Source organism: Acanthopagrus latus, chromosome 6 (genome assembly GCF_904848185.1).
Source record: "Acanthopagrus latus isolate v.2019 chromosome 6, fAcaLat1.1, whole genome shotgun sequence".
NCBI classification, from domain to species: Eukaryota; Metazoa; Chordata; class Actinopteri; order Spariformes; family Sparidae; genus Acanthopagrus; species Acanthopagrus latus.
The window spans coordinates 23114799-23139780 of record NC_051044.1 but is presented as its reverse complement, the minus strand read 5'-3'; the positions used below and the strand labels follow the sequence as shown (position 1 = coordinate 23139780).

The 24982-nt window shown below is 41.6% G+C and overlaps 3 protein-coding genes across 5 annotated transcripts in view; 2 read left to right on the top strand and 1 right to left on the bottom strand.

Annotated features, from left to right (window-relative positions):
• The first annotated feature begins 2427 nt into the window (after positions 1-2427).
• aqp7 (aquaporin 7) lies at positions 2428-7040 on the top strand. The gene is made up of 6 exons (XM_037100099.1): positions 2428-2823; positions 3597-3723; positions 3821-3958; positions 4083-4201; positions 4319-4536; positions 5216-7040. The coding sequence occupies exons 1-6, from the start codon at positions 2689-2691 to the stop codon at positions 5403-5405; spliced, it is 927 nt and encodes a 308-aa protein (XP_036955994.1). The 5' UTR covers positions 2428-2688; the 3' UTR covers positions 5406-7040.
• A 261-nt stretch (positions 7041-7301) lies between these two features.
• Positions 7302-10404, bottom strand: tpgs2 (tubulin polyglutamylase complex subunit 2). Its single transcript, XM_037100100.1, has 7 exons — positions 10190-10404; positions 10008-10087; positions 9841-9928; positions 9510-9650; positions 9226-9339; positions 8963-9126; positions 7302-7801 (listed from the first exon to the last, which is right to left on the bottom strand). The coding sequence occupies exons 1-7, from the start codon at positions 10263-10265 to the stop codon at positions 7583-7585; spliced, it is 882 nt and encodes a 293-aa protein (XP_036955995.1). The 5' UTR covers positions 10266-10404; the 3' UTR covers positions 7302-7582.
• A 65-nt stretch (positions 10405-10469) lies between these two features.
• kiaa1328 (KIAA1328 ortholog) overlaps positions 10470-24982 on the top strand; it is a 31607-nt gene continuing 17094 nt past the window's right edge. For all 3 annotated transcript variants that reach the window (XM_037100093.1, XM_037100092.1, XM_037100091.1), the window contains exons 1-11: positions 10470-10594; positions 11081-11116; positions 11209-11477; positions 11646-11746; positions 11884-11999; positions 16674-16798; positions 18103-18473; positions 18633-18842; positions 19058-19153; positions 19991-20076; positions 20355-20451. In XM_037100093.1, the coding sequence (XP_036955988.1) occupies positions 10540-10594; positions 11081-11116; positions 11209-11477; positions 11646-11746; positions 11884-11999; positions 16674-16798; positions 18103-18473; positions 18633-18842; positions 19058-19153; positions 19991-20076; positions 20355-20451 (1562 nt within the window). In that variant the 5' untranslated portion in view covers positions 10470-10539. The remainder of the gene's footprint in view (positions 10595-11080; positions 11117-11208; positions 11478-11645; positions 11747-11883; positions 12000-16673; positions 16799-18102; positions 18474-18632; positions 18843-19057; positions 19154-19990; positions 20077-20354; positions 20452-24982) is intronic.

Sequence of the window (24982 nt, the reverse complement as noted above, 5' to 3'; positions counted from 1 at the left end):
TTTTGAGAATACTCCCTTTAAAGATTATAGTGAAAAGGAATCAATTTTTCAGAGGAAAGCACTACTAACAGACAAGTCATTGATACTGAAATCTATAAATAGACAATACGTACCCAAAGCCACAACTCAAGAGACAGAGGTAGAGGAGAAAGCCCAGTACGCACTTTGATATACAAAATACAAAAAACTTACAGATTTGACTCTGTGGCAACAACAAAAACAGTTCAATCCATGTTCTCATCCAAGTTTGCAGACATATTTGCACACGCGCCTCTGCACTCTGTGCAAACTAGGGAGCAGTCGAGGCCTTGACGACCACAACTGCAACACATTGTGCTGCAACCAGACTTGCACAAATTTTCTCCTGTTCTACTCAGTTTACTAATATGTTCCACTCCATCTACTGTGGTAGACTTTATTATATGATTCAGGAGGGTATTAGGACCAATAAAAACTATGAGACATTTCTTTTGCAAATGTTTTGTTTTTTTGGGGCTAGACTGACTGGCCTAAAAACCAAAGAAGGGGAGACAGGGCTGAGTTCAGAAGTTCAAAACACCCCCCCCCCCCCTTTTTTTTTTTTGATATTTCATAATTATCACGATGGCGAGTAATTGAGTAGTGGAAATAAACGTCAGTTAAACATTAACTCAACACTTCTTCTCACAGAGAGGAAAAACCCTGCTGTGCTGACCTCTGTGGGTCGAAAGGTTGAAGTCTGTTGAACCCCTGACAACACCCACGAGCGCAAAGAACATATAATCGTCACCAGCTTGCAGTGCAAGCAAAATAGGGATGGAAATGGCATTAGATAGATGTACCACCATCTGTTTCTCCTCATCAAAAGCTGTAATGCAGAAAGGGGATCCTCTGTCTAAAAATATTTTGGCTTGCTTCACTGAAATAAAGCAATTAGACTTTCTATTCACTAACCAAAACATGAAAAAAAACAACCAAAAAACAAAGAATAAAAGAAAAGATCATGACCACTGTGACAACATCTGTGTTGCATTTGGAAAAGACACAGAGAATGAATATAACGTGAGCAAATTAAGAAACACATTCAGTATTTTGATGGCATAAAGTATGTGGGAGAGCCAGGCCAATATATGAGTCAGTCAGTATATTGGTTGTCTGGATATTATCAGGCAATATTGGCCTTTTACATACACATATTAGTACTTGTGTTTATATTGCCTAATATTTGCTGATATTTTACTTTTTTTGCTTTTTGCTTGTAGCTTATGATGCGTAATAAGATGTATGAGACAGCTGATAATCATTGAATACAATTTATTGTTAAACTGTAAAATGTCTTGCCTCCATAACACATAACCACATTTGAGGGAACATGGATATCGACAAATATATCATTATAAAACATTTTTACCCCCTAATATTGTTATTAGACCCAGAAATCCAGTATCGGTTGGGCTTCAGTATGTGGCATACAGAAATGCTGCAAATTGCACAAAAGACAACACAAACCGCTCACAGATCAAATATGTTCAGTCTTTTTACACCATTTACTACAGACGTGACATTTTCAAGTGATTCAGCAGATTCGTTCATAGAGCACAGGCCCGGAAAACTCAATTGTTGATGACTTCTTTGAATGTCTTACCAAATGAGATGATGAAGGAAATTTCCGTTCTTAGGTCTATTGTGACCGTAATCAATGACGCTGTCCTTCTAATCAATACTTCCTATTGCCCCACTGATCTGTATTCTCTTATTAGTTAAAGTCATTCGTTGTAACACAGTGACTGTGCAACATGATCAAAATGTTGCAAATCGTACATGAAACAATATAGAATTTCACGCTTTTCATGAAAAACCAGCAGCCCTGCTCACCCTGCTGCTGAGGAACCAGACTACAGAGCAGCACCTCAGACCCCTTGACTCATCCTCGCAACTCCAACACAGGTGTGTTTTTTTAACTTATTAATTCACCCATGCATTTATTTTTATTTGGTGAGCTGCATTAGGGGACTACTGATAGCGTTTCGTAATACAACCCTGTGTGATAAATGAATCACCTTCCTTGAACCTTGTACTTTGTGCCTTAAATAACCTTGATGCAGTAACATGTACAGTTACCAAACTGTGACACCTTTTACAGAAGAAACCAATTCCAATTTCACTGAGACAAAACAACCACGCGACTCAAAAGGCAGGAATGTGATCGTGAATTAGATGTATTATCTATATGTATTATCTATGTCTCTGAAGATGTGCAACCACAAGGAGAAACATTTGAAAACGCTGTCTTACCAATTTCAACTTAAGCTTAATCTTTTCTATTTTAAGTACCCCAGTTCACAGCTATCGTGGGAGGGGTCTGACTGTGTGTGTGCGAGCCTGTCAAATGGGAGGGGGTTGGGTCACGGCTATTAATGTGGACCTTTCTCAATGGGTGTGTGTGCGGACAGACACACACAAAGAGAAAGCGTGCAGGGTGGAGGAAAAGCAGAGAAGTCAGAAGAGGGGGAGGAAAGAGGAGGGGAAAAAAAAGCCCAAAGGAGACCTGTTTGTGGACTACTGTGTGACACGGGAGGCACCTCATAATCTCCTCGAAGAAATCTGGACTTGATCTTCATTTTTGCTGAACTTGAAAGTAAACTCGACCAAAAAAAAAAAAGACAAAAGAAGAAGAAGAGGAAGAAGAAGAAGAAGAAGAAGAAGAAAATGAGGGACTTGGTGCAGTCAATAGATCTAGGGGTTTCTCACCAGCGGGGAGGAGTAACTCGACCCAAAGCTTGGCTACAGAATGAAGTAGTTCGTGTGGGACTCGCTGAACTCCTGTGCACATATGTCATGATGGTAAGACAACACCATTACAAAAGATGTCTCCAGTGCTTTCATGCTCTCACAGCTTGTTGGGTGAAAATGTGCAAAATGAAACAGCCATGAGTGTGTCTTAAATCCATCACCCTGCTGACAATTTCACCTCATTTATAAGCTCTTAGCTCCGTTTTGAACATTATTAACCTCCACACGCCATTAATCATTAATGCTATGTACTTGACCCTGATAACCTGCTCCCTCTACCAAATACACACACAAGTTCATCTCACAGTCACATGGCTGGGGTCCTGAGTGGGGATTGGTGAGTTGAGGTGGGTGAACCCGGAAATCTAAGGTTACCAGAGGAATGGTCAGACAGTCACATGTTATCTGTCAGCTGTTACAATAGCACATGCTGAACATGGCACAAGCATGTGAGCACGCACGCGCGCACACACACACACACACACACACACACACACACTTTTAGTATTTTTTTTAACATGGACTTAAACCTGCTGTGCTTGCACTTGGGAAAGCGAGCTTACTCTCGACCTAAACTCATGACTTTTAAAGGAGGAACCACATGTTTCCTGTTTCCTGAATGAATGGCTGCTGTTATTTAGTGTCAGCTGTTTTTTGTAATAGTCTCCTCAGTGGAGTCAAGAGTAAAATGAAGGAGAGGAAGCTCATTAAAATGATCGAAACGAAACACTGTTCTTCCACGTCTTCCTGAAATTAGACTGCTCGTAAGTTTCCCCCTGTAATTTGTGCCTCTTTAATGATCGTCTGCCCTTCTCTGTGTCCAGGCGTTTGGCCTGGGATCCGTGGCCCAGGTGGTGACAGGACGGGGAGCGTTCGGAGAGTACATCAGCATCAACCTGGGTTTTGGACTGGGTGTTGCCTTGGGGGTCCATGTTGGAGGGCAGGTCTCAGGTATGTGAGCTGATGTTTAAAAAACACAATCCTACGAATTCATCACACATCACCATCATCTGACACAACACCTCTCCTTGCTTTAATCCTCTGTCAGGGGCTCACATGAATGCAGCCGTGTCATTCACAATGTGTGCCTATGGCCGCCTTGCGTGGAAGATGCTGCCTCTGTATATTTTTGCACAGCTGCTGGGATCATTTCTGGCAGCAGGGACGATTTATGCTGTATATTACGGTGAGGAGACAGTGCATGCTTGTCACTGAACACACTGAATCTTACATACATTTACTTCTCCATCTCCTAATGCCAGACATATATGAAAGAGCATCTGTCTTCTCAATGTTTTTTCCATATACAGAAGCCATATATGACTACTGTGGAGGAAACCTGACAGTTACTGGTGTGAAGGCCACAGCAGGTATCTTTGCCACATACCCTGCACCGTACCTCTCTTTGCTGGCTGGATTCATTGACCAGGTAGCCATGAAACTGGATTTAAGGATCCACACTAACCATTATCCTGTATCCTGTACTGTTTAACACAGTTATCTTAGCACGCATTTACAAGTGGTGTTTATGCTGTGTGTGTGCCAGGTGTTTGGCACAGCCATGCTGCTGCTGTGCCTCACTGCGCTGTCCGACCAGAGGAACAAACCGGCAGCAGCGGGCAGTGAGCCCGTCGCAGTGGGTCTCCTGGTGCTGCTCATTGGCATTTCCCTGGGCAGCAACAGCGGCTACGCCATCAACCCCACCAGAGACATCGCACCCAGGGTGTTCACTGCCATAGCAGGCTGGGGCACTGATGTGTTCAGGTAGGAAGGATGTTTTGGCTCGAATTGGAGGTCATGCCGAACATGACCTTAACCTTAAGTGTCAGTCAGGCACAAACATCTCTGTTAATCATTAACTAACCAAGGTTGTTTTTGCACACACTTTAAAGGGTCGACAGTATTTCACAATCTAGACTCTATTTTCCCATGTCTTTGTTTTTAACTGACTAATGGACACAACAGTTTTTGGGATTGGTTCCAGTATTGAGTAAGAGCTTTGTAGCCGTGCAATCTGCAATGTAATCCCTCCGGGCTATTGCCCCCCATTAATGTCCATCCACTAAAAATGCTTGTTTTTGCAGGCTTGGATTGTTATTCTAAGTGTCGGACAACATTATGGAAAGGATCCCAAAAAAGATAGACCTTTGTGTCAATAGAATAACACCATTTTGTTTATCCAGAAACAGATGCTATCACCCTCTCCAAAGCCACTAGACTAACAAAATGTTTTGTTTTCACTGTAAAGATATTTGATTAGAACTTGAGAGTCACTTTGACACAAAAACATGGGAAAATAGGGTGCTGGTTAAAAAGTACTTAAGTTACGGTTTAATAGGACATTACTAGTTGTTTCCAACAAAGCAAATGGTTTAATGCTTGATTTAAATATTTCTGTAAAATAATAGTTTTTGATTACAGTTATCTGTCTTTGTCTGTACAGGGCTGGAAACGGGTGGTGGTGGGTGCCTCTAGTTGCCCCCCCAATCGGTGGAGTACTGGGTGCAGGGATTTATAAGGTATTTGTGGAAGTGCACCACCGTCCCTTCTCTGAGCATGATGAGGCACCAGTGGAGGAGGAGACTGCCCCCCTGGGGAAGAAAGAAAACATCTGTGCAAACGAATGTGTCTGAGACACAAGTGTATCCCTCGTAAGGCCCCGTGAAACATTCCATGTTAATGAAGGGTTAAAAGGTAGACCAAAAACAAATGGCTCCAATGGGGACAGAAGGACTAAAGAGACATGGACTCAAATAAGGGTTTGTAATATCTTGGGCAATTCAAATTGATGAGTCTGTTACAGGAAGTTAATTTCATCATCAACCTCAGTTACTCATCTTGACTCAACAGGTTTACTTTGGAGGGACAGCACCACATATAAAATACACATTAATAGATATTCTATTTTTCATTCAATACTTTGGAGCAGCAACAAATATATTATTTTCATTATCAATTAATCTGACCCTAATTTAGTCAAAGTGACATCTTCAGATTGCTTTTTTTTGTCCAACAAACAGTCTAAAACCCAAAGACTTCTCATTTACTATGATAAATGACAAGGAAAAGCAGTAAATCCTTAAATTCAAGAAGCCGGAACTGGCAAGTGTTTCACATTTTTGCTTGAAAATCGACTGAAACGATTAATTTATTATCAAAATAGTTGGCAACTAATTTTCTTTCAACTGACTAATCAATTAAACAGCTTCTCATTGCAGCTCTACACATCTATGGCTTATTGTTCCCATCTATGCTGGTTAAAGCACACAGAAACCAAAATGTGCCATTTGTATGCACTGAACATGGGAGATGGGAAAAAAAGTCCACACAATCGCTGTCTTCTATTTCATGTTTTTATTGAGGTGATAGCAGCTGATATAAATGTCTAAGACACCATAAATGTCAATCAGTAAAATAATTAACAGGAGGTCGCTTCCATGAGACAAGAAACTAGTGTATATAAAGAAAAGTAAACAGCCCCCATACATTGCACTTAAATAAACATTTATTTAAAAAAAAAAAAAAAAAAAAATCAATAAAATAGGAACAGTAGAAGTGGCTCCTTGCAGCTTGAAAGGGCAGCAGCACAACCGAAGATAATTTACACATTCATCTTTCCAACTATCTGGTGCACAGCAGCCTAAAGCCAGAACGTGTAAATGTGTCTTGATTAACTATGTTGGAGCTTCAGAGTACTTGAACCAAAAACTTAATCCTAAATGTGTAGTAGGTCTGCACAGTAGGATACCTTTAGCATTAAGAGCTCTAAATGGATAACGCTAAGAAACGCTGGAATGTAGCCTCCTCACATCGCTTTGTTGATATGGAATATTCAGGGCGGATGTTTTTAAGCAGAAATCACCACTCATTTTTATGTATGTGAAGTTTACAGAGCATCAGCAAGGGATTGTGGTGATGTGATGGCCAGTGACCGACCCCTAGCTGGATGGTTTATTGCCAGTATTTGATAATGCAAAATGTGATTTGGTTGAGATTTGCATGCACCCTCTGCAGATTCAAGTGATCATCTCATTTCGAGTTTAAGACTGATACAAGTCTACAAGCACTTTCACAGTATTATGTTCATTCTTCCTGTTTCCTGCAATTTTACAGTAGCATAAACATGGAATCAAGTGTTATTTACTTAAATCTGCACTTGTATAAAATACCAAGTATTGTATGTATATTTCTTTTCTTGTATGATATATAAACCTTTGAATATGTGCAAGTGACAATAATTGCAAATATAAACTAATACAGTGTCTTTATAGAGTGTAAGTGAGTCCTTGTTTGTTAGTGGTATCATTTGTTTCTACATGTCAGTATTATTTGTGCTGTGTCATCAGCTCATCATCTTTTATGAACTGGCTATTTTTACCACTAGATGTCACTAGTGACCACTGTGTTAAATGATGCCTCCAATAAAGAATCTATTGGTGATGCAACTGCCTGGAAAGCTCGGTGCAACAGAAAGCCTTGTTTCTACATCACTAACTATCAGCAGTGAATGGTAAGCAAACATAAGATCCTCAAGATTATCACGTGTGTTTTATAATCACCTCTGACATATAATCAAGTCAGACACACATTTTCAGACCAGTGCAGCCTTGTGTTGAGCTGAAGAAAATGCTGATTATGCATCCATTTAGAAATGTGGCATTCCCAGCTTAGTTTTGGATGGGATGCTCTCATGGAGATTACAGCTGCTATCACACCAGTTACTGGCTGAATAGCAGACTGCTCTTCTAAGCCATGTTTGCTGTATGGACAATAGAGTTCTCTGAAATGTTTTCCTCAAATGGGGACGGTCTCACCGCTTTGCACCAGGGTGTTTTCCTGCGCTGCCTTGGCTCTTGGCAGCGCTCCCAGAGCTGCCCTGTGTCGACTGCTTCTTCTTGAGGACGGGTACCTTGGCTTTGCCTCTGAAGGCCTTTGTAGGATCCAGTTTATTGAGATAGGAATCTCCAGCAGGATCGGCAAAGCTATGCTCAGTGCTGAAAATCAGCGGCTGGTAGAGTGATGCCCACTGCTGTAGAGGGAAGAGGAGGCAAATAGTTTACAATATTGTTTATAGTTATGTGGTTCAAAAACACATTATAATGTCTATTTTTAAAGTATAACTGTTTTAACTACAGAGACATTGCAACATCTTTTTACATCTGAAATAGGAAATCTGTAAGGTAGTAGGATTTTGCAATTTCTTTGATGGAAAATAGAGTGTTAGAGTATTGTGTAATTTTCTTAATGCTGAATTAGACAACACTGTAGTATACTGTAAAGGGAACATTATTTCTAAACCAATATATTTACCTTTCAAGTGTACTGTTTTGTAATTACACAAAGCCTACAACACAATTCAATACAATTCTAATTAAGTTGGGACACTGAATAAAACTTTAATAAAAACAGAGTGTAATCAAGCAAACCAACCACGTTTACTGCCAACAGTTTAACAAGGGCCCCCGAGCCAATTTGGTTCTATATTTATAAATAATGTGTTTCACAAAGTGGTGAATCTTGTCCCATACTTGCGTATGAATGACTGAGCCTTTCAAGGATGGTCACTTTCATTCCCAGTTATGATACCATCACCTGTCAGCAATGAACCTGTTTAGGTGCTGAATGTTCCAAAGAGGTGTGTGTTGTTTCGTTGCTCCTGTCCCAACGTGTCTGAAACGTGTTGCTGGCATCAAATTGAGCATACACTCATCAAATCAATGATATATGCCAAAGCAAATGAACACATTGTGTTTTATTCATGTTTTACAAAGCGTCCCAACAATTTGGGAATTTGGAATTGTATATCATAAATTTGAGAACTAGCAATAGGATTTATTTTCGTTGTGTAGGTTAATCTTTGAGTGTTGTGTCATATTGTTAAAGTGTTAAATCAGCCAACATTGTAGTATATTGTAAAATAATTCATAAAATATTACATAAAGTCATAAAGAAATGACTTCAAGTGTAAAATTAAACAGCTACAGACTGTTTAATATTCAGGATTGCTGCCATACAGCATAATGTATATAACTTTTTAACCAATAGTTTGATAGAGCCTGAAAGAATGCAAAAAAAAAAGGGAATATGACAGACAATGCAGTTAAAGAGTCCTAGACTAACTTAAAGTTTTGCAGATGCCATTTAAAGCACAACACAGGGCCTCTGACAGAGTGACTGGACACTTTGCTACCTTGGCCTGAGGGCTGGGACCGTAAGGGGTGAATGCATACTGCCACTCAGGCAGACCGAGGTGGGTGATCATCAGTCTGTAGTAGGAGGTGAAGGTTGCTGTCAGAAAATGCCAGCACAGCGAGCGGTCAAGGAACCAAATTTCACTCTGCTGGGCTACGACACCTGGAAAATGTATGTATTTGAGTATGAATAACTTCTAGTTTAACGTTTTTGTGTGGAGATATCATTAATGATGCAATTTTGTGAATACAAATGGAACACCTGAGGTGCAGTTCTTGTAGACTAGGCACACTTTGCCATTCCCACCACAGGAATCCAGCTCGAAGATGCGGCTCCGGGAATCAAAATGTGGTGCAGCGGGAGCACGCCCTGTCCCTGGCAGATAGCATTAATGAATCCTGAATAAATATTTACTTTCCAATCAACATTTCATTCATTAGCCTGCTTTCTGCACAGCTGAGCACACAAACAGACTTAATCAAACTTGACATGCTGTAATTGTTGAGTTAAGCCCACATGAGGATCTGACAGGTGAGGCGCCTTACCACTTTCTGTGTTGCTCTCCTCCCAGTCCAGGTCGACCAGTGAGGGTGCATTGGGTAGAGAGAATATAGCTACTGGTTGGAGCAGCGGGCACAGCCTGGCCACACTGTTTATCATCATGCATCCTAAGGGAACGCACTCATCTGAAAGACACACAAAACCACACACTTATGATTGTATCACAGTGCTGAAAAAAACAAACAAACTGCGAGGGCAAATTGAATTTATCTGTATCATCTAACCTTCATAGTAGCCTTTAGTCTAAATAAATTAAGACTCCTATGGGAATGGTATTATTACAGGCGCAACATAAAACTAAATGAGGCCACCTACTGTCTAGTTTAACGCTCCAGGTTAGTGTAAATCCATCCGTTGTCAGATAGAAATCTCGCAGGTCCTCAGGCAGAATACAAGTGTTTCTCTGAGGAACAAACAGAGCAGGTTCATGTGTCAGAAACCAGACCAACTCTTTATGGTCTTCAAGGTCTAAAATGTTTCACCTGTTCCCATGACAGCAGGCTCCTCTTCTCTGCAGGCTCCCTCTCTGCAAAACGCACATCAGCCACACCCGGCATGTTCTCTGGCACAACAGGGACAAATGCATTACATTAATTACCAGCCATGTAGGACGTCAATCTGCCTGCTAGCTTGCTAGTTTCAGAGCAAAAACCATGCTACACACCGAGTATTCGAGTGATACCAAGCGTCAGTCTCTCAGCTACTCCTTTAAACACCAAGCTTTCTTTCAGCTCCTCCATTTGGGAGATAGCAATTACAAATGTGTACAAAACCCTGGGAGCATCCTCTGCAGCGCCTTGCCCTGTGTCGTTCACCTCTCTCCAAACAGCTCAGCTGGCAACACACACAGGAAGCGACAAGTGCAGCTTCGACGTACGATTGACGCATATAAGAGCCAATAGAAAGCTGCCTCTCCCCAGATTAGCCAATTGGGTGTTCAGTTGAAGGGGAAAGGCGGGGCTACAATTCCTTAGCAACGCTTGGCTCTGTGGGAGCGGTGGCGGTTGTTTCAACATGGCGGCAGCAGCAACAAGAAGTGAAAATTCTGGGATATTTTGGATGAATGGCGGTATGTTTACTTTTGACAAACCATATTCGCTTTGTTATCCATTACTTGTTCATATATGTCCTGTAGAAAGTTATAAAAGTTTTCGAAAGAATCTCACAAATGTTACTTTGCTGTCAATGCTAGAAAGTTGTTATTTCTGAGGAAGTGAGACAGCTAGCTTGAAGTTAGTCAGCTAACGTAACTAGTTAATTTGACTTTAACTTTGCTATCTTATTCACATTATGTTTTATAACGAAACTCGGTGCATATAGTAGCAGTGTTTGCTGTTCTTACTATTCAACCCTGTTAGGTTTCCAAACGCGGCTGAGCTCACCGCAATACAAAGGCCATCTGCAGTAACGTTATCTATATAGCGAGCTTTTGTTTAGCATCTGAGGGCAGCAGCTGTTTGCGAAGAACAGTAAACTAGCGAATTGTTGATTTGACATTTAGCTTTAGGAAGCAGATACTTTAATAAAATGTGTTATCTTTGATTTGTTCACACAGTATCAGATGAGGAACAGCCTTTGGCGTTTGTCTCGGGTGAGTGTCGGTGACACTGGACAATTTCTGAACACAGTATGAGATAATTGTGCGTCCTCATGTACATGTGGCATTCTCTTCCTTTGGCTCAGGTGTAGATGGAGAGGTGAAGTCTCAGACTTCTTTCAGCGTCGGACCAGGCAAAACCAGTACTTTCAGTAAAGGAGGTGTCAAGATGCGAAACAGGCGCAGCACTGACGGCAAGAGTAACGTCACACTAAAGAAAAGTGGCAAGAAACAATGCCACTTCCAAAGTGAGCAGTCTGGGGCTCACACCAAGGAGAAAATGTCTGTCCATCACAGTGCTGCTGGAGCTTCAGAGCTCTCTCTACCCACTGGTACTTTTCACCCCTCCACACAGGTAAACAATTGTTTTTGTTTGGGCTGTTTTTCCCTATCCTCTACGAATGTAAGATGAAATGTTTGAATGTGGAGGAAAACATATGGATAATGTGAATACGGACTGACTTTTTTTTTTTTTTTTTGACTATTTACTAGCTTCTGTTACATATTCCTATACTTTGTACAGGTAATGTCTGAGACAAGCAGAGCTAAGAGCCTGGTCTGTTTGAAGGACCTCTGTCCTGAAGATAAGCGCAGGATTGCAAACCTCATCGAAGAACTAGCCAGGTAACCGGTCTTATGCCACTGAACTCTAGGATAATGTTAAAGTTCATATGAGTTGAACAATTTATGGTGATACCTGATTGAAATACTTAATTTTGTTTTCCTGTTTTCCTCTCACACATTTCTGTCTTGTTCTCCAGAGTGAGTGAGGAGAAAGAAGAATCGGTGCAGCGTTTGAAAGATGAACAGGAAAACTTTGAGCGCAAGATCCAGCAGCTGGAGCAGCAGAATGTGATCATAGCACAGGAGAGAGAGAGTATCCTTTTAAAATATCTTAACTAACAGCAACACAGCGTTACAGTCTCTCACACAACACTTTTTGCAGTGGTGGGCAAGCTGTTTTGCTGTATTTTCATTATGTTTTATTAATGAAACAGTAGGGCATTTAGTGTGCTTTTTTCAAATAACAATACTGTTTCATAATAGAACAGTGAATCAATGCACTTGACCAATGGTGATTTAAATTCCTCTTTTTTGTGTCACCTTCAGAGAACATGGCTATGGTTAATGATGAGATGGTTGCTGTTGGAAACATTGTAGTGTGTGAACTGATACAGCTACAGTAAAATGCTGCTGTAGTCTTTTGGCTGTCTGTGGTACACAGTTGCTTATATCTGGAAGTTCAACAAATGTTTTATTTCAGGCTATATTTTGTTCTTTGTGCTATTCCATAAAAAAGTCTGTAGGGGGCAGTGTTGTCTTATGTAATGCCATGTACAGTGTTTGGCCAAGTACCTTCAATTTGATCCAAGAGACAAAGAAATAGAGCAGACTCATTTAAATTATTTGATGCCTGCTGCAGTTGTCTTTTCCAAGTGCTTGTAGCTTATCCACTGTTGTGCACAAAATCAATTTCATGGTTGGAGTCGTGGCCCAAACCATCTAAATCATTTTATCATCCAAAGATGAATTTTGATATTTACTGAGAAGACTATCACTGTATGCTTTCACCAGCAAGTGCTTTTATTACCCTCCCTAAATGTTGAACATTAACTGCAGAATATCACTCAGTTACTCCTTACAAAAGGTAAGATAAGGTGAGTCACCAGCTGTTTTACAGATTGACTAGCACGAGGTTAAAACTGAAATTTATATAGCAGTAGTATGCTATTTATTACACTACACAACCCTCCTACTGTCTTATAACAATTCCGCTCAGGTCAAATGAGAGCATGGCCAGCAGTCAATTTAGGTTAAAAACACTGCGAAATATGAAGAGTAATTGACCCGGCTGGTAAATTGCACGATTGGCAACGGCGGCGGGGAAAATTAGGAAAGCACAACTCAATTAAAGGCACTTTGGCTCGGAGACTTGGCATTTACACCAAACTTCTAAACTCCATTAAAAAGGTATTTGAGGGGAAAAAGTGTTTGGATCCAAGCACCTCAGGGGGGATAACGCAGTCTTTTAAAAGTGCGTGCAAGAGTCATGAAGGCTGTTCTCAGGCATAAGGTTCCGGCACTTCTCTGAAAGGTTAAGGAGACACCAAAGGCAAACGCACTGAATGAGAGACTTGTCAAGTTTAATTCCATTACGCCTTGGCTTATCTTATCTAACCAAGATTCAGTGTTGTCAGGGGTATAAAGAATATAGGGCTATACCTTGCCCCCAAGCCACCGAGGATGAGAGAGAAAAAGTAACCTTGATATTTGGGCTGTTCAGCTGACATTTGGAGATGACTGGCACACAGGACTGAATCCATCTTTCAGATAGGAGGGATGCCTTTTGTACTTCAAGGCATGTTGGCATGGGCAGGCGACAAGGTGGCGTTACTAACATGGTGCACCATGTCCAGAACAAGGCACAGCAGGTGCTACAGCTAATACCATTTATTGAGTTCAAACAATTGGAGGGAATCCTGAGGCCATGGAGAGAGGGGAATAACAGGCCTGTTAGGGTATGTCATTGAAAATGCTACATGTTGTGATAGAGGATTGCCAGTGCTAAATCCATTTTTACCCTCCCATGTATTGGATGGACGACATTTAGAATGTGGAAATCTGGTATTATCTAGTTGTTCTATATGTGAAAAGATGGTTAGCTCTTTGTCTTTTTACAGATTAAGCCCCTAGTATTCCTTAATGTCAGCTCTGTGGGTATTGTCATGATCTGGTGTGGGTGTTGTGTATCCTCCCTTTATCCTAGGAATGAATGATGTGGTTGAAACCAGGTGCTGTGTAACGCTTACTCTATTGATTTGTGTTAAAAAACAAGCTCAACTTATCTCTTTCTTTATTAAAGCTCTCCCGTCTGATACAGTCTTATCACAGCTAAGAAATATGGCAAATGCTGTTTTTGTTTGTATTTTTGTGAGTCCTCCATTCTACAAAGCTAAACATTTGGAAAGTTTATAACCATGAGTAGAGTACAATGAACCAATCACAGAATGAATGTGAAATTAATAATGCATAATGCCTTGAATCTAGAATCAAGGACGAGTTTCGTCATTTAATCAAGTTTTTGTTGGCACACCTTTACTAAGTACAGTATCTCGGATTTTTGGCGTCGTGAATTGTGGGTATGTGCATAGATGATGACATGCTGGAAAGGCAAGATCATTTCTAATGTTAAATGTGTTACTTTTAAGGTTCTGTCAATGAAATGGCAGTTGCATTTTAGTTGTCTGAGCAGTTAAGATGGCTGAGAATAGTTGTGCTGAGGGCACTTTTCTATATGTTTGGTCTCAATCTTAGATGCATTTTCAAAATAATTGTTCGCTGACTTGCAGAGCTATTTATTGGTTTATTGTGCGCCTTGCACCAACATCCCTTCTCCAGATTCAGTAGTATTGAAGCAGTTATGTAAACTGTCTTCTTCTATTAATTCCCCATCATTGCCTCCCTACACTCACATTCATACACATCAGTCTCCACCCCCGTCTCCCTCACATTCCTGCTCAGGCTCAATCTGTTTGGCACAGTGCACTAAAGCAGGCTTTAAAATATGCCCCCCTCCTGTGCAAATTTGTTCCACCTTGAAGTGGATTTCATTATTTCATTTGAGCCCCAGTCTGACAGGGAAGTGAATCATTTTGACAGGCCCCGTCTGAAGCCTCTTCAACCCAAGCCCTTGATTCTGAGTATTTTTGGAGCAGGGGGGAGGAGTAAGTCATTGTTGGCACTTTGCAGCTCTGATGTAAACTAGGGGCTTGCAGAGTACTTGGCCCCCATTGGCTGGCGTCCAAGGCTGTGGAGGAAGCGTGTTTAGCGTGGCGACGGGCAGAGAGGTGGAATCTTATCAGTGTCGCTCCACTCGGTTCAGATTACCTAGCACTTGCTGTCCAGTGACTGTGTCAGTTTGTCAACACATTAACACACATTACCTTCATTTATAACTACGATGCCGCAGTCATGTTGGAGCTATAGCACCGATAAAATGTAGATGTATTTTGGTTTGTTGGTCCCTGTCATACGTAGTTTATACTCCAGTGTACTGTATGCTTTATTTGTGTCTATTGGGAAACATTTGTTTTAGGCTTAAGAAGTCATAGGGAAATAGTGTTTTATGCGAATAATTTGAAATATGAGCAGTGTGCATTTTTTGTCTCAACACACAACTCTGTATCTTGCTGCATAAACATATTCAGTATCTCCCCCTCAATGCCTGTATTCATACTGCATAAATAGACCCACCAGCGCAGGTTTACATGATGTGATGTCCTTGTGATGTCCTTAAGCTTTCCATATAGAACTACTTCCATGGACATTATCAGTGCAGCAGTAGAGGAGCTGTAGTTGGATGGAAGGTTTCTTCACATTTTCCCCAATGTTTATGGAAGCTGCCGCATCGCATTTGTCTGGTGTCTGGCGCTCAATTCTGAGTCGTTCCCACTCTCTTCTCTTTCCCTCTGTTTCATTTCCTCAGCCTGATTGAAGTCTTCTAACAACCAAAGTGTTTTCTTATGGAGTGTTCTGCCAACTATTCCCTCAATAAGACTCTACTTTGAACTTTGATTTTCTCTTTAAATGGGGGGCTTTTTTAGCCCAAACGAATACTGAGAAACTCATCAGCTGGGGGAGTGGGTCCACCATCAATGAAAAGATATGACTTGGAGGAACACACTTTATGGTCAGCTTGGGTGGGTGAGAGTGTGTGTACTACTTGCTTTATTGTAGTGTTTGTGTGTGGGCTGTTTACAGTGCAGGTGGGGGAATTTGTGCTCCTGTGTCTTGCTGTGTTTGTGCGTGTGTGTACTAGAAAGAGTCAGAGTGAGGTCGATTATTGAATGTGTGTGAGTGTGTCTGTGTGTAGTCTTTCCATTCTCATGCTCATTATCTTTGTATGTGCTGGTGTGGTGTGCTGCTGCCACTGTCATTAGTGGGCTCCTGAGGCGCAGCAGTAGTTCCGCTCCAGATTAGTTTTCTTGTGTCTGCCAGCTCTCTGTCTGGCAGATAGCCTGGCGCGGCACTGCCCAGCTCAGCTCAACACAGCTTGGCCCGACCCAGATGGTGAAAGCTCTGTGCCACAACAACAACTTTGATTTTGCTGGCCTCTTCTCCCCCTCTGTTTTCAACTTTCCTGTTCTCTGTACTTTTCTGGTCCAGTATGTAATTGATTGCAGAAACAAGGGTTTAATTCAGATTGTCAATCTAAATCTAACATCCATCTTTTTTTCCATTGAAGCTGCAAAAGAGAACTTTTTCCTAAGCTGAATGGCTATTGTGCACAAAGTTACCTTCTCTGTAGAGCCACATAGTTATTTCGCTTGTAGAAGTCATACAGTTTGAACAAAGTCCAGACAGCTTTCTTTTTTACTTAAGCGATTTAAGCGATTTCCTTCAAAAGTCTTATTACCTGCATTTCTTAAAGCCACACATTTTTCATGGGACCGTCGTTCAACTTTATCTCAGTCTAATCCATTTAATGTTCTGTTGTGTTAAGTTTACTTGTTGTTTAACTTTGTTAGTTACTTAACCCTTGATCCTTCAGGCATGCAGCAGCAGTATAGAGAGTGTCAGGAGCTGCTTGGGCTCTACCAACAATATCTCTCTCAGCAACAGGCCAAACTTAACCAGTCCATCGCCCAGCTCAGCCAGGAACAAGCCCACAGCAAGGTAAGGAATGGAATAGAATGGCTATGTGGTAGGTTGTAGTGAGTGCATCCTGCAATGAAACATGATGTCCCCGCCCCCCAGTGAGATTAATTCAGAGAACAACCCTGTTTGTCATCCATTGGGCACGAAAATATCCAGTAGAAACATATGCAACAACACATTGTCCCATGGCCAAGTGCCATAATAAAAACAATAACAAATCACGACAGAAGACTACTTCAGTCACCAGTTCGATATGACTATAACATAGCAAAAACTCTCTCAAGGTGACACTTCAGAGGCGAAGACGCCTCTCTGGCTTCAGCCTCTGTAAGAATAAATGACTTGGCCAACCTCATTGTCCCGCGGTGGCTCTGAATAATGTGTGTTTGCCTGCTCTCTGACCCTCAGCAAATTAGTCACAATCTCTTCCCCAGTCAACTGTAAGATGGGCTTTCCTCCTTATGTTTATCTCATAATGTTCCTGGCCTTGGCTTACCTGCCAGTTATGCTCAGTTGACAGTTGTCCTCTAAATCTTGTGGCCCCTGTCCACTTCACCGTTTTGAAGGATGATTTGCATTTGTGCAGCTATAAACCCCAGCCCTTCTCTAACACCATGTCTACACAAGGTGTGTAGAAAAAAAGCAGAAAGCAGCTTGTTCCCTGTCATTGTCTCTACAGGATTTGTTCAGTTAAAGGTCTGGCCCAAAACTATTATCATGTTCTATTCAATTGCAATCATGATCCATGATCTAGATAACAATATTTTTTCAAAGCTTTGAAATGCCCTGTTGACTGTAGCCAATCTTGAAATAGCCTATGAACTTTTCCATTTTGCACATTAAATCAATACTGTGTTAAAGATGGTTCTGGTTCTAACCATTTTTGGCAGAAGCCCTCCATACACCGTGTTTCTAGCTATAATTCAGGTTGCATTACCCCTATGTCCAGGCACAGTTATTTTCTGTATACAGTCACTGTAGTAACCAGCTTAAAATGGAAGAAAGGATACTTGTAGACTTAAAAGATGCTCCAGGTTGCAGTAACCCATATAAAGTGCAAGTGATATATGAGCTTGTGTTGAAAAGCTCTTGCAAGCACATGGTGAGAGTGTTTACTGCACATTGCAACATGAGAAAATTAGGCTGGTTAGTGACTCCAGTGTTGGTAAATTTGAATTTTGTAGCTCAGCTCTACATCAAGGTTTTATGGAGCAGTCTACCATTTTTGGCTGAAATATGTTGGCTGAAATACTCCACCAGTTTTTCAGAGGCTGCCTAAATTGGCCAAAATGCATTCATTGTCCTCTTTGTTCTCTGTCCAGGTGCTCAGTTGTGAGGAAGCCCCAAGCAGAGTCTCTACTAGCAAAGCTAATGGCTCATTCTTTGATGGCTCATACCTCAGCCTTGCTGCTACTGGAGTGCGGCAGCCACAAGTGCAAAGGAGTGGTGGTAGTGTTCGAGGAAGAGCAGCAGTGCAAACCTTTAGCAACCCTGTGTCACCTCCCTGTGTTAGTGAGTTCAGTCTAGTGGATGGGGCAGTCAAACCACACAGAAGTCAGAGAAGGGAGTGCAGGGAGCCACACTCCAGTTGTGAGCACTGCCAGTGCAGTGGTCAAGACAGTGGCTATGGGACACAGCAGCGGAGAAGGGATAAGTGCCATCATGACACCTTTAACCCAAATGAGTTTGAAAGGTACAGTAGCACTCCATACAGCCATGATCTATCACCCCTCACGATTACATTACTTTCCTGTAGTTTAAATCAACTTGTGCATTTTATGGACACCAACAAGAAGAATGTTAGGATATGAAGCAAATGAATTAAATCAAACTTATTAAACTGACTCCACAGTGCAAATGCCATTCGCTCAGAGGTCAAGGAAGCCCTGACTAGGCCTCTGCTGGGGCATGAGGACTGGGAGGAGAAGAGGCACCAGCTGCTGCTGCAGAAGATGCAATTGGAAATGGAAAGAGAGAAGCTGCAGGCACGGCTGGCTGAGCAGGAGGAGAGGCTCAACAGACAGAACCAGCAGCTACAGCAGTCGCGTCTGGAATATAGCAGGTAGAATACAAAAGCCAATATGAAAAAATTAACAATATCTGGTAACATTTCCAGTTTACATTTTAGGGATTAAGTAGCTAGGTGTCAGATAGGTAGTTACTTCTATCCAAGGAGTTTAGTCCCAATTTTCCTTGTCCTTGTACCACTTCAGTCTGTCATTGTAGACTGGCAGAACCTTAGTCCATTCTCTTTTTCTTCTCCTTTATTCCTGGTAGGTTTCGACAAGCTACGCAATCTGATCTCAGCAGCTCAAACACAGGAAATGGAGAGCCACAGCCGGAGGGCCCTTCCCATCCAGATTTAACCTCCTGGTAAACCAAGACTAACTCAGAAATCTGAAACTACTCATTCACTCACCTCTTCTCAGTTTGTACATTCTTGACTCTTGTCCTTGTGTCGTCTCCTCCATGTGTAGTCCCTCCCACATGACATGTGGTTGGAGAAGGCAAAGGAAGAGACGATAGGAAAGACAATGTCGGGGAAACAGGGATTTGACAAAATGACACAGCCATGCTTCAGAGCCATATTTCAAAGCAACATCAATTAAATATGATTGTGTGGCACAGCTGCATCATCTATCCATTATTTTGTTATAGTCTACTGCTGTATTGTATGACCCCCGTCAGATGGGCATAACATCGTTCATGACAACTGATATATTTACTTTTAATTCACTTCACAACGTGGCATATTGCGGCATAAGTAACATCAAGGTCAGAGAGTTTGATGCGTTTTTGATCACCTTTAACAAATTATACAACTTATGAATACAACAGAACACACTCATTGACCCCTGCTCCCACCATGATTTGTATATTCTGGCCATCTCTCCAGCCTCTTTTATCTCACAGGTGCTAGAAAACACTTCTAGCACCTTCAGCGAGGGATAGACCTATGCATCCTTGCTCATAGCTCCTCCAGTGAGCCTCCTCTCTTCTGACTCCTCTGTCCTTGAGGAGCATTTTGGGTATCGATCCTTTAAAATGGTGCACGGAGATTGCTTTCCGGTTCACAGGCACAAAATAGAGACATAAGAAGAGCCTGCTCTCACTCTCAAAAACATACATACAGTATATGCACTGACATATTCTCCTGCTCAAGTCACACACAGAAAAGCCATCTTAATATATTTTGTCTGCGGTCTACAGTGTGAATGAAGATACAGAGGAACATCCTGCAGGACAGAACTTGCATGAAAAACACCCTGTACCTGCTCCTCTGGACAATGGCGATGGTAAGCTTGTATTTTCAATGTATCAGAATGATGTGCTCACTGTTCTACACACAGAGGAACATCTCAGCTCAAACATATCACACTAAAGGTTGTCCAGAGCTTAATATGCTTCAAACACTTTTTTAGTTTAGTACATTCTTTTGTGTGTAAAGCTTTGCTAAAGGTTTCTATATCATGATGGTAATTTCTGTTTTCGGTTTCTGTTTAATGTCTTCCCTGCATTGCCCAGAGCCTTCCTTACTTCTAATATATCACTTCTTTCTTGGATTTTTCAACAGGGGCCACAGAGTGGTCCAGAAAGGACATGGCCATGTCTCCTGCAAGGCTGAGTAAGCCCACTTCAGTGTCTGTGATTCAAAAGACGCCTGAGGCCAGGTAACACATTTTTACTGGACATTAGTGACACATATGTTAAAGATTATTCTGATAGCTTTTAGGCAAAAGAAGCATCACAGTGCAGTTTATTATGCTTGATAAACAGCAGCACTACAGGAAACATGATAGTGTTAGCTAACCCACAAGAAATAGTTTTCAGAAAAACAGCATGTGTGCAGAAATGTGACGGAGGCAGAGTTTCAGCCAAAAGGGTAGATTGCTCATTGATCAACAATGAATAACAGCAAAGTTAAGCACTTGAAGGATACTGTATCAGAAAGGCGCAGATCTTTTATCTGTGCTAGTTTGAAATTCTAAATAGAGCTTTCTTCAGGACTAACTGGGCTTCCTTACTACAGGAATGTCTGAGTGAGTTTCTCTGAAGGCAGGCTGCTCCTGTCTTGTGGGGGTGATTATTTGCAGGCTGTCAGGGCTGCAGTATTTTATTTGTTCTCTATGACCTCTTAAGGCAATTGAGGTTTTTTTCCCTCTAGAAATTTAAACATTATTGAAACACATAAATATAGCGTAAGTATAAAATTTGAATCTCAATGCTTATTCCTGTACTTTGCAGTTGCTGCCCCGTTAGAGACTAAATGATGTCTTCTCTTAGTCTAGCTAACTTTTCGAGCTGTAAGAAGCTAAATGAAGCTTTTTACCGGGCTAGCTAGCACTGCGGCCAGCCTGTCAGGAGACATGCTGCGTTCCATTAGTCGGCCTAGCAGGGACCCTGCAGCAGGTGTAATTGAACAGACTTCTGGATGCACACATTGCCCTCCCTTCTCTCTCTGCCACAGTAATGAGACAGATAAAGCAAGTGAGGGAGAGATGTTAAAAGTGTGTTTGAGGGTGAGTGAGGGGGTGAGAGCATTGGATAAAGTGAGAAATGGGAACCGAGGAAAGTTAGAGCAAGCTGAGATGGATAGAAATGGAAATGGTAAGAAAGACATAAGAAGGGAGAGGGTCTTTGCGGACAGGAATGAATCACTTACCTAAAAAGGAAAGAACATTCATTACATTTTTTCTTATATGCGCTTACACAAAATGGTAATTAACCTGACTGTGTGTCTTACTATATGTGTGTGTGTGTGTGTGTGTGTGTGTGTGTGTGTGTGTGTGTGTGTGTGTGTGTGTGTGTGTGTGTGTGTGTGTGGGTGTGGGTGGGTGGGTGGGGGGGTGTGCATTTCCCTTCATCTGTGTGAGGACTTCGAAGTTGCTGTGGGACTGCAAAAAATGTCAGATGCTGGGAAGCAATTTGTACCAGTGTTTCTGCACATCTTTTATTTTTCAAAATTATTCAGAAAATATTTTCTTGCATAATGTCAGATTTCTTTTTGTAAAAGTGGTGCTTGTTAGGACAGCATGCAGTAACAGCAACACCCCACCCCCACCACCACCCGCACCCCCACCCCCACCTTGCCCTTAAGAATATTTCTTCAAAACAGCTCAAACTTTACAACTTTCAATAAGTAACTCTCAAACAAAGCAGTGCACGGTCCAAGTTGAACTGTGAGCTCCAGCAGATGCCCATTAATTCCAACAGGGGACCTGGGCTATCAGATCTTATTACCATCCATTTACACCTCCAAAGCCTATTAAAATAGCTGGACTCTTTCCTACACACTGTGCATTTTTTTCTAATAATTAGGAAGTCTGCCTCTCAGATGTGCATCTCTTCAGACAGTTGTAATCCTCGGGTAATCCACTGATTTGGATTAGACGTATGTCTTTTTCTTTGATGCCGTCCCTTTGCATGAAAATAGTTTTGAAAAGATAAATAGAATAAATTGCAGTGAAATGAAAGGGACAACACAGTATGCTGTGGTTGGCTCATTTTACAACAGTTTGAAAATGAGTAACAACAGTGCCCTGTGTTATTGCCATACATGTTACTGTAGCCTGTAAACATGGACAATACACTGACTATTGATTTCTGAAGTTTGTTTCTTTATGCAAGCAAAAACATGTGGAAAATAAACTGCTGTGAATATGTTTTAAAATACACTATAAAAAAGTCTACCCCACTGTAAGATTTGGCACGTCACCTGCACCCTTCTGTTTTACTCGGCAACAACATGCCCCTCCTGACCATCTTAATCTTAACCAATTCAATCTTGATGTGCAAATTGCAAAACGAAGCTGGGGTTAACATTAAGTGACCTTCTTAATCCTTTCATGAATCCTGTGCTAGTTAGTAATGAGACAGTTCCAGCACACCCCACCCATCTCATCTCCATCCTTCCTGCCTTCGCCCGCCTGCTATTGATTGGTAGGGAAATTGACATGCGGGATATACGCAGTGGCCATTATAGGTTTTTTATCTTACTGTTTGGACTGCAAATGAAAAGGGGCGCCGGGGCGAGACGGCTATCTTTAATGAAAGAGAGGAGCCAAATAAGCAGTGAAAGTTACGAGTGGGGAGAAGGCAGTGGCGAGTGTAGGTAAGGGAGTTTTGTGGAAATTTTATTGTATTCAGTATAGGTGCACTGGGAGAGTGAAGAGCAATTTTTTTTATTACACTGAGAAAGGTGCAAATCTTATGTGTTCAAAGGACTCAAACAGTATTTCAAGGCACAATGCTTAACCACAAATTTCAGAGTCTTTATGAAAAGACATTTTTGATTTTTACACATATGCTCATAGAGAATTACATTTGTCATTGAATAGTCTTTCTGTGTAGTATCAATAAAATACTGTCACAATCATCTTTCAGCAGCAACTTAACCCCCAAGGCTTTGTTTTCGTTGTACTAATAGTATTTAACATTACTTTAATGTCTGAACTGTAGCATTGAAATGACCCAGTATCCCTAGCTGAGGTCCTTTTTTTTTTAACAATGAAAAACTTATGTTCCTGCTACTGTTGTCAATGCGTTTCATTTGTTTTCTCTACGCATGTAGCAGTAAAATAGATTTGCAAGGTCTCCCTTCGGGGATATTAATATCGAGCAGCAATTCACATCTTTACCTCGCACAAACTGGAGCCAAGAAATGAAGTTCTTTGTTGCACTGTACACCCCTCTGAAAATCTATTGGCATTCTCTCTAGCCCTCATGCAATCTCTGTGCCACCCCCCACCTCACCCCTACCCACTGCCACCACCTCCCCCTACATTCCTGCCCAAACTGTACCCCTACCCACCACACTTCCCTTGTTATAGATTGTGACCGCCGGTAAGTGATGCATTATTCATTACCAACATGTCGTTTGTTGATGGATGGCTGTTTGAGAGCCCTGTCCGTTAAATAAATCAACAAATAAAAATGCAAATTCTCACATTTCAAGAGAAGGAACCCAGCCAAAGTCCCTCCCCCACATTCCCTTTTCTGCCTTCCTCTCTCTATCCACAAAGCTGCACTCACTCCTAGTCTCTCTTACAAGCACACACATTCACTTTTGCTCACGGTCTCTCCCTCTCTCGTTCTCCTTTGCTGTTGACAGGCAGGAGCCCAAATGAGGAAGACAGATTTACTTACTTGAGCTTCATTCTCTTTTTTCATCAGTTATCATCCCTCAGCTGACTTAACCCTCGCTCACTTTCTCACCCTCACGCTCAAACGTGTGCATACATTAGTTCCTGCTGCCAAAACAAAATCTAACCTTTCTTGAAGCTTTTCAGCTACTGATACACATTGCCTCAAGTTAGTGTTAAAACATGACATATCAAGGTCTATAGTTACGTGTGGAGGAACACTGATTGGAAGCTCCACCAGCGTGTCTGTCTGCTGACCACCCACATGCATATCAACAAGTACACGGCAGAGATCGCCCTTACCTGGGAGAGAGAGCTGTGTGCGGAGCGGCACGATGCAAATCGATGCAGCTTTAAACGAGCAGAGAATTATGTTAGCAACATCAGTGGAGCGTGCTTTAAAGAATTCATGTTTTGTATCTGGAATGGCCGTCGTTCGACTGTGTATACACTGAATAATTTATCAAGCCAGCCAGACTGAGGGATTGAATCTCTATTAGCTTAATCTCCCCCGTTTTGGTTTATTTATTTCACTGCACATTCCCTCATTTCTATTCCAGGGGAGAAAGCACCGGGTTCTCTCCCTCTTTTTCTCTCGCACCTGCAAGAAACTGTGTTTTTCTGTTGGGACGCCCCAGTGGTTTTGACTTGTTAACGTTGCTTGTTAGGGTTCAGTAGACACTTCAGGAAGAAAGATTTTGTTAACACGTCGAAGAGAGATTTGCTTTCATATTGTCTGTGTTAACAAGTGAAAGGTGACTGACAAATATTTTAGCACAAGCTTTGGGCTCCACCTAGACTTTATCCTTGTGCATGTCTGATGTTGGTCCCTCGGCTTGCACCTTCTCTGCTTAATATTGACGGCACGCATGTAACCGCTGGTCTTTGTGTGCATTTCCCTCTTACAATGAAACGGCACAAGGCTACTCATTTACAACATTGTCTGTCAACAGGGCTCCACTGGGTTCTGTATTATAAATGTAGAAATACAACCTTTGAAACAAGCGGAGCTTACATGTGGGGGAAAAAAAAGTAATTAAATTCCATTAAACAACAACAA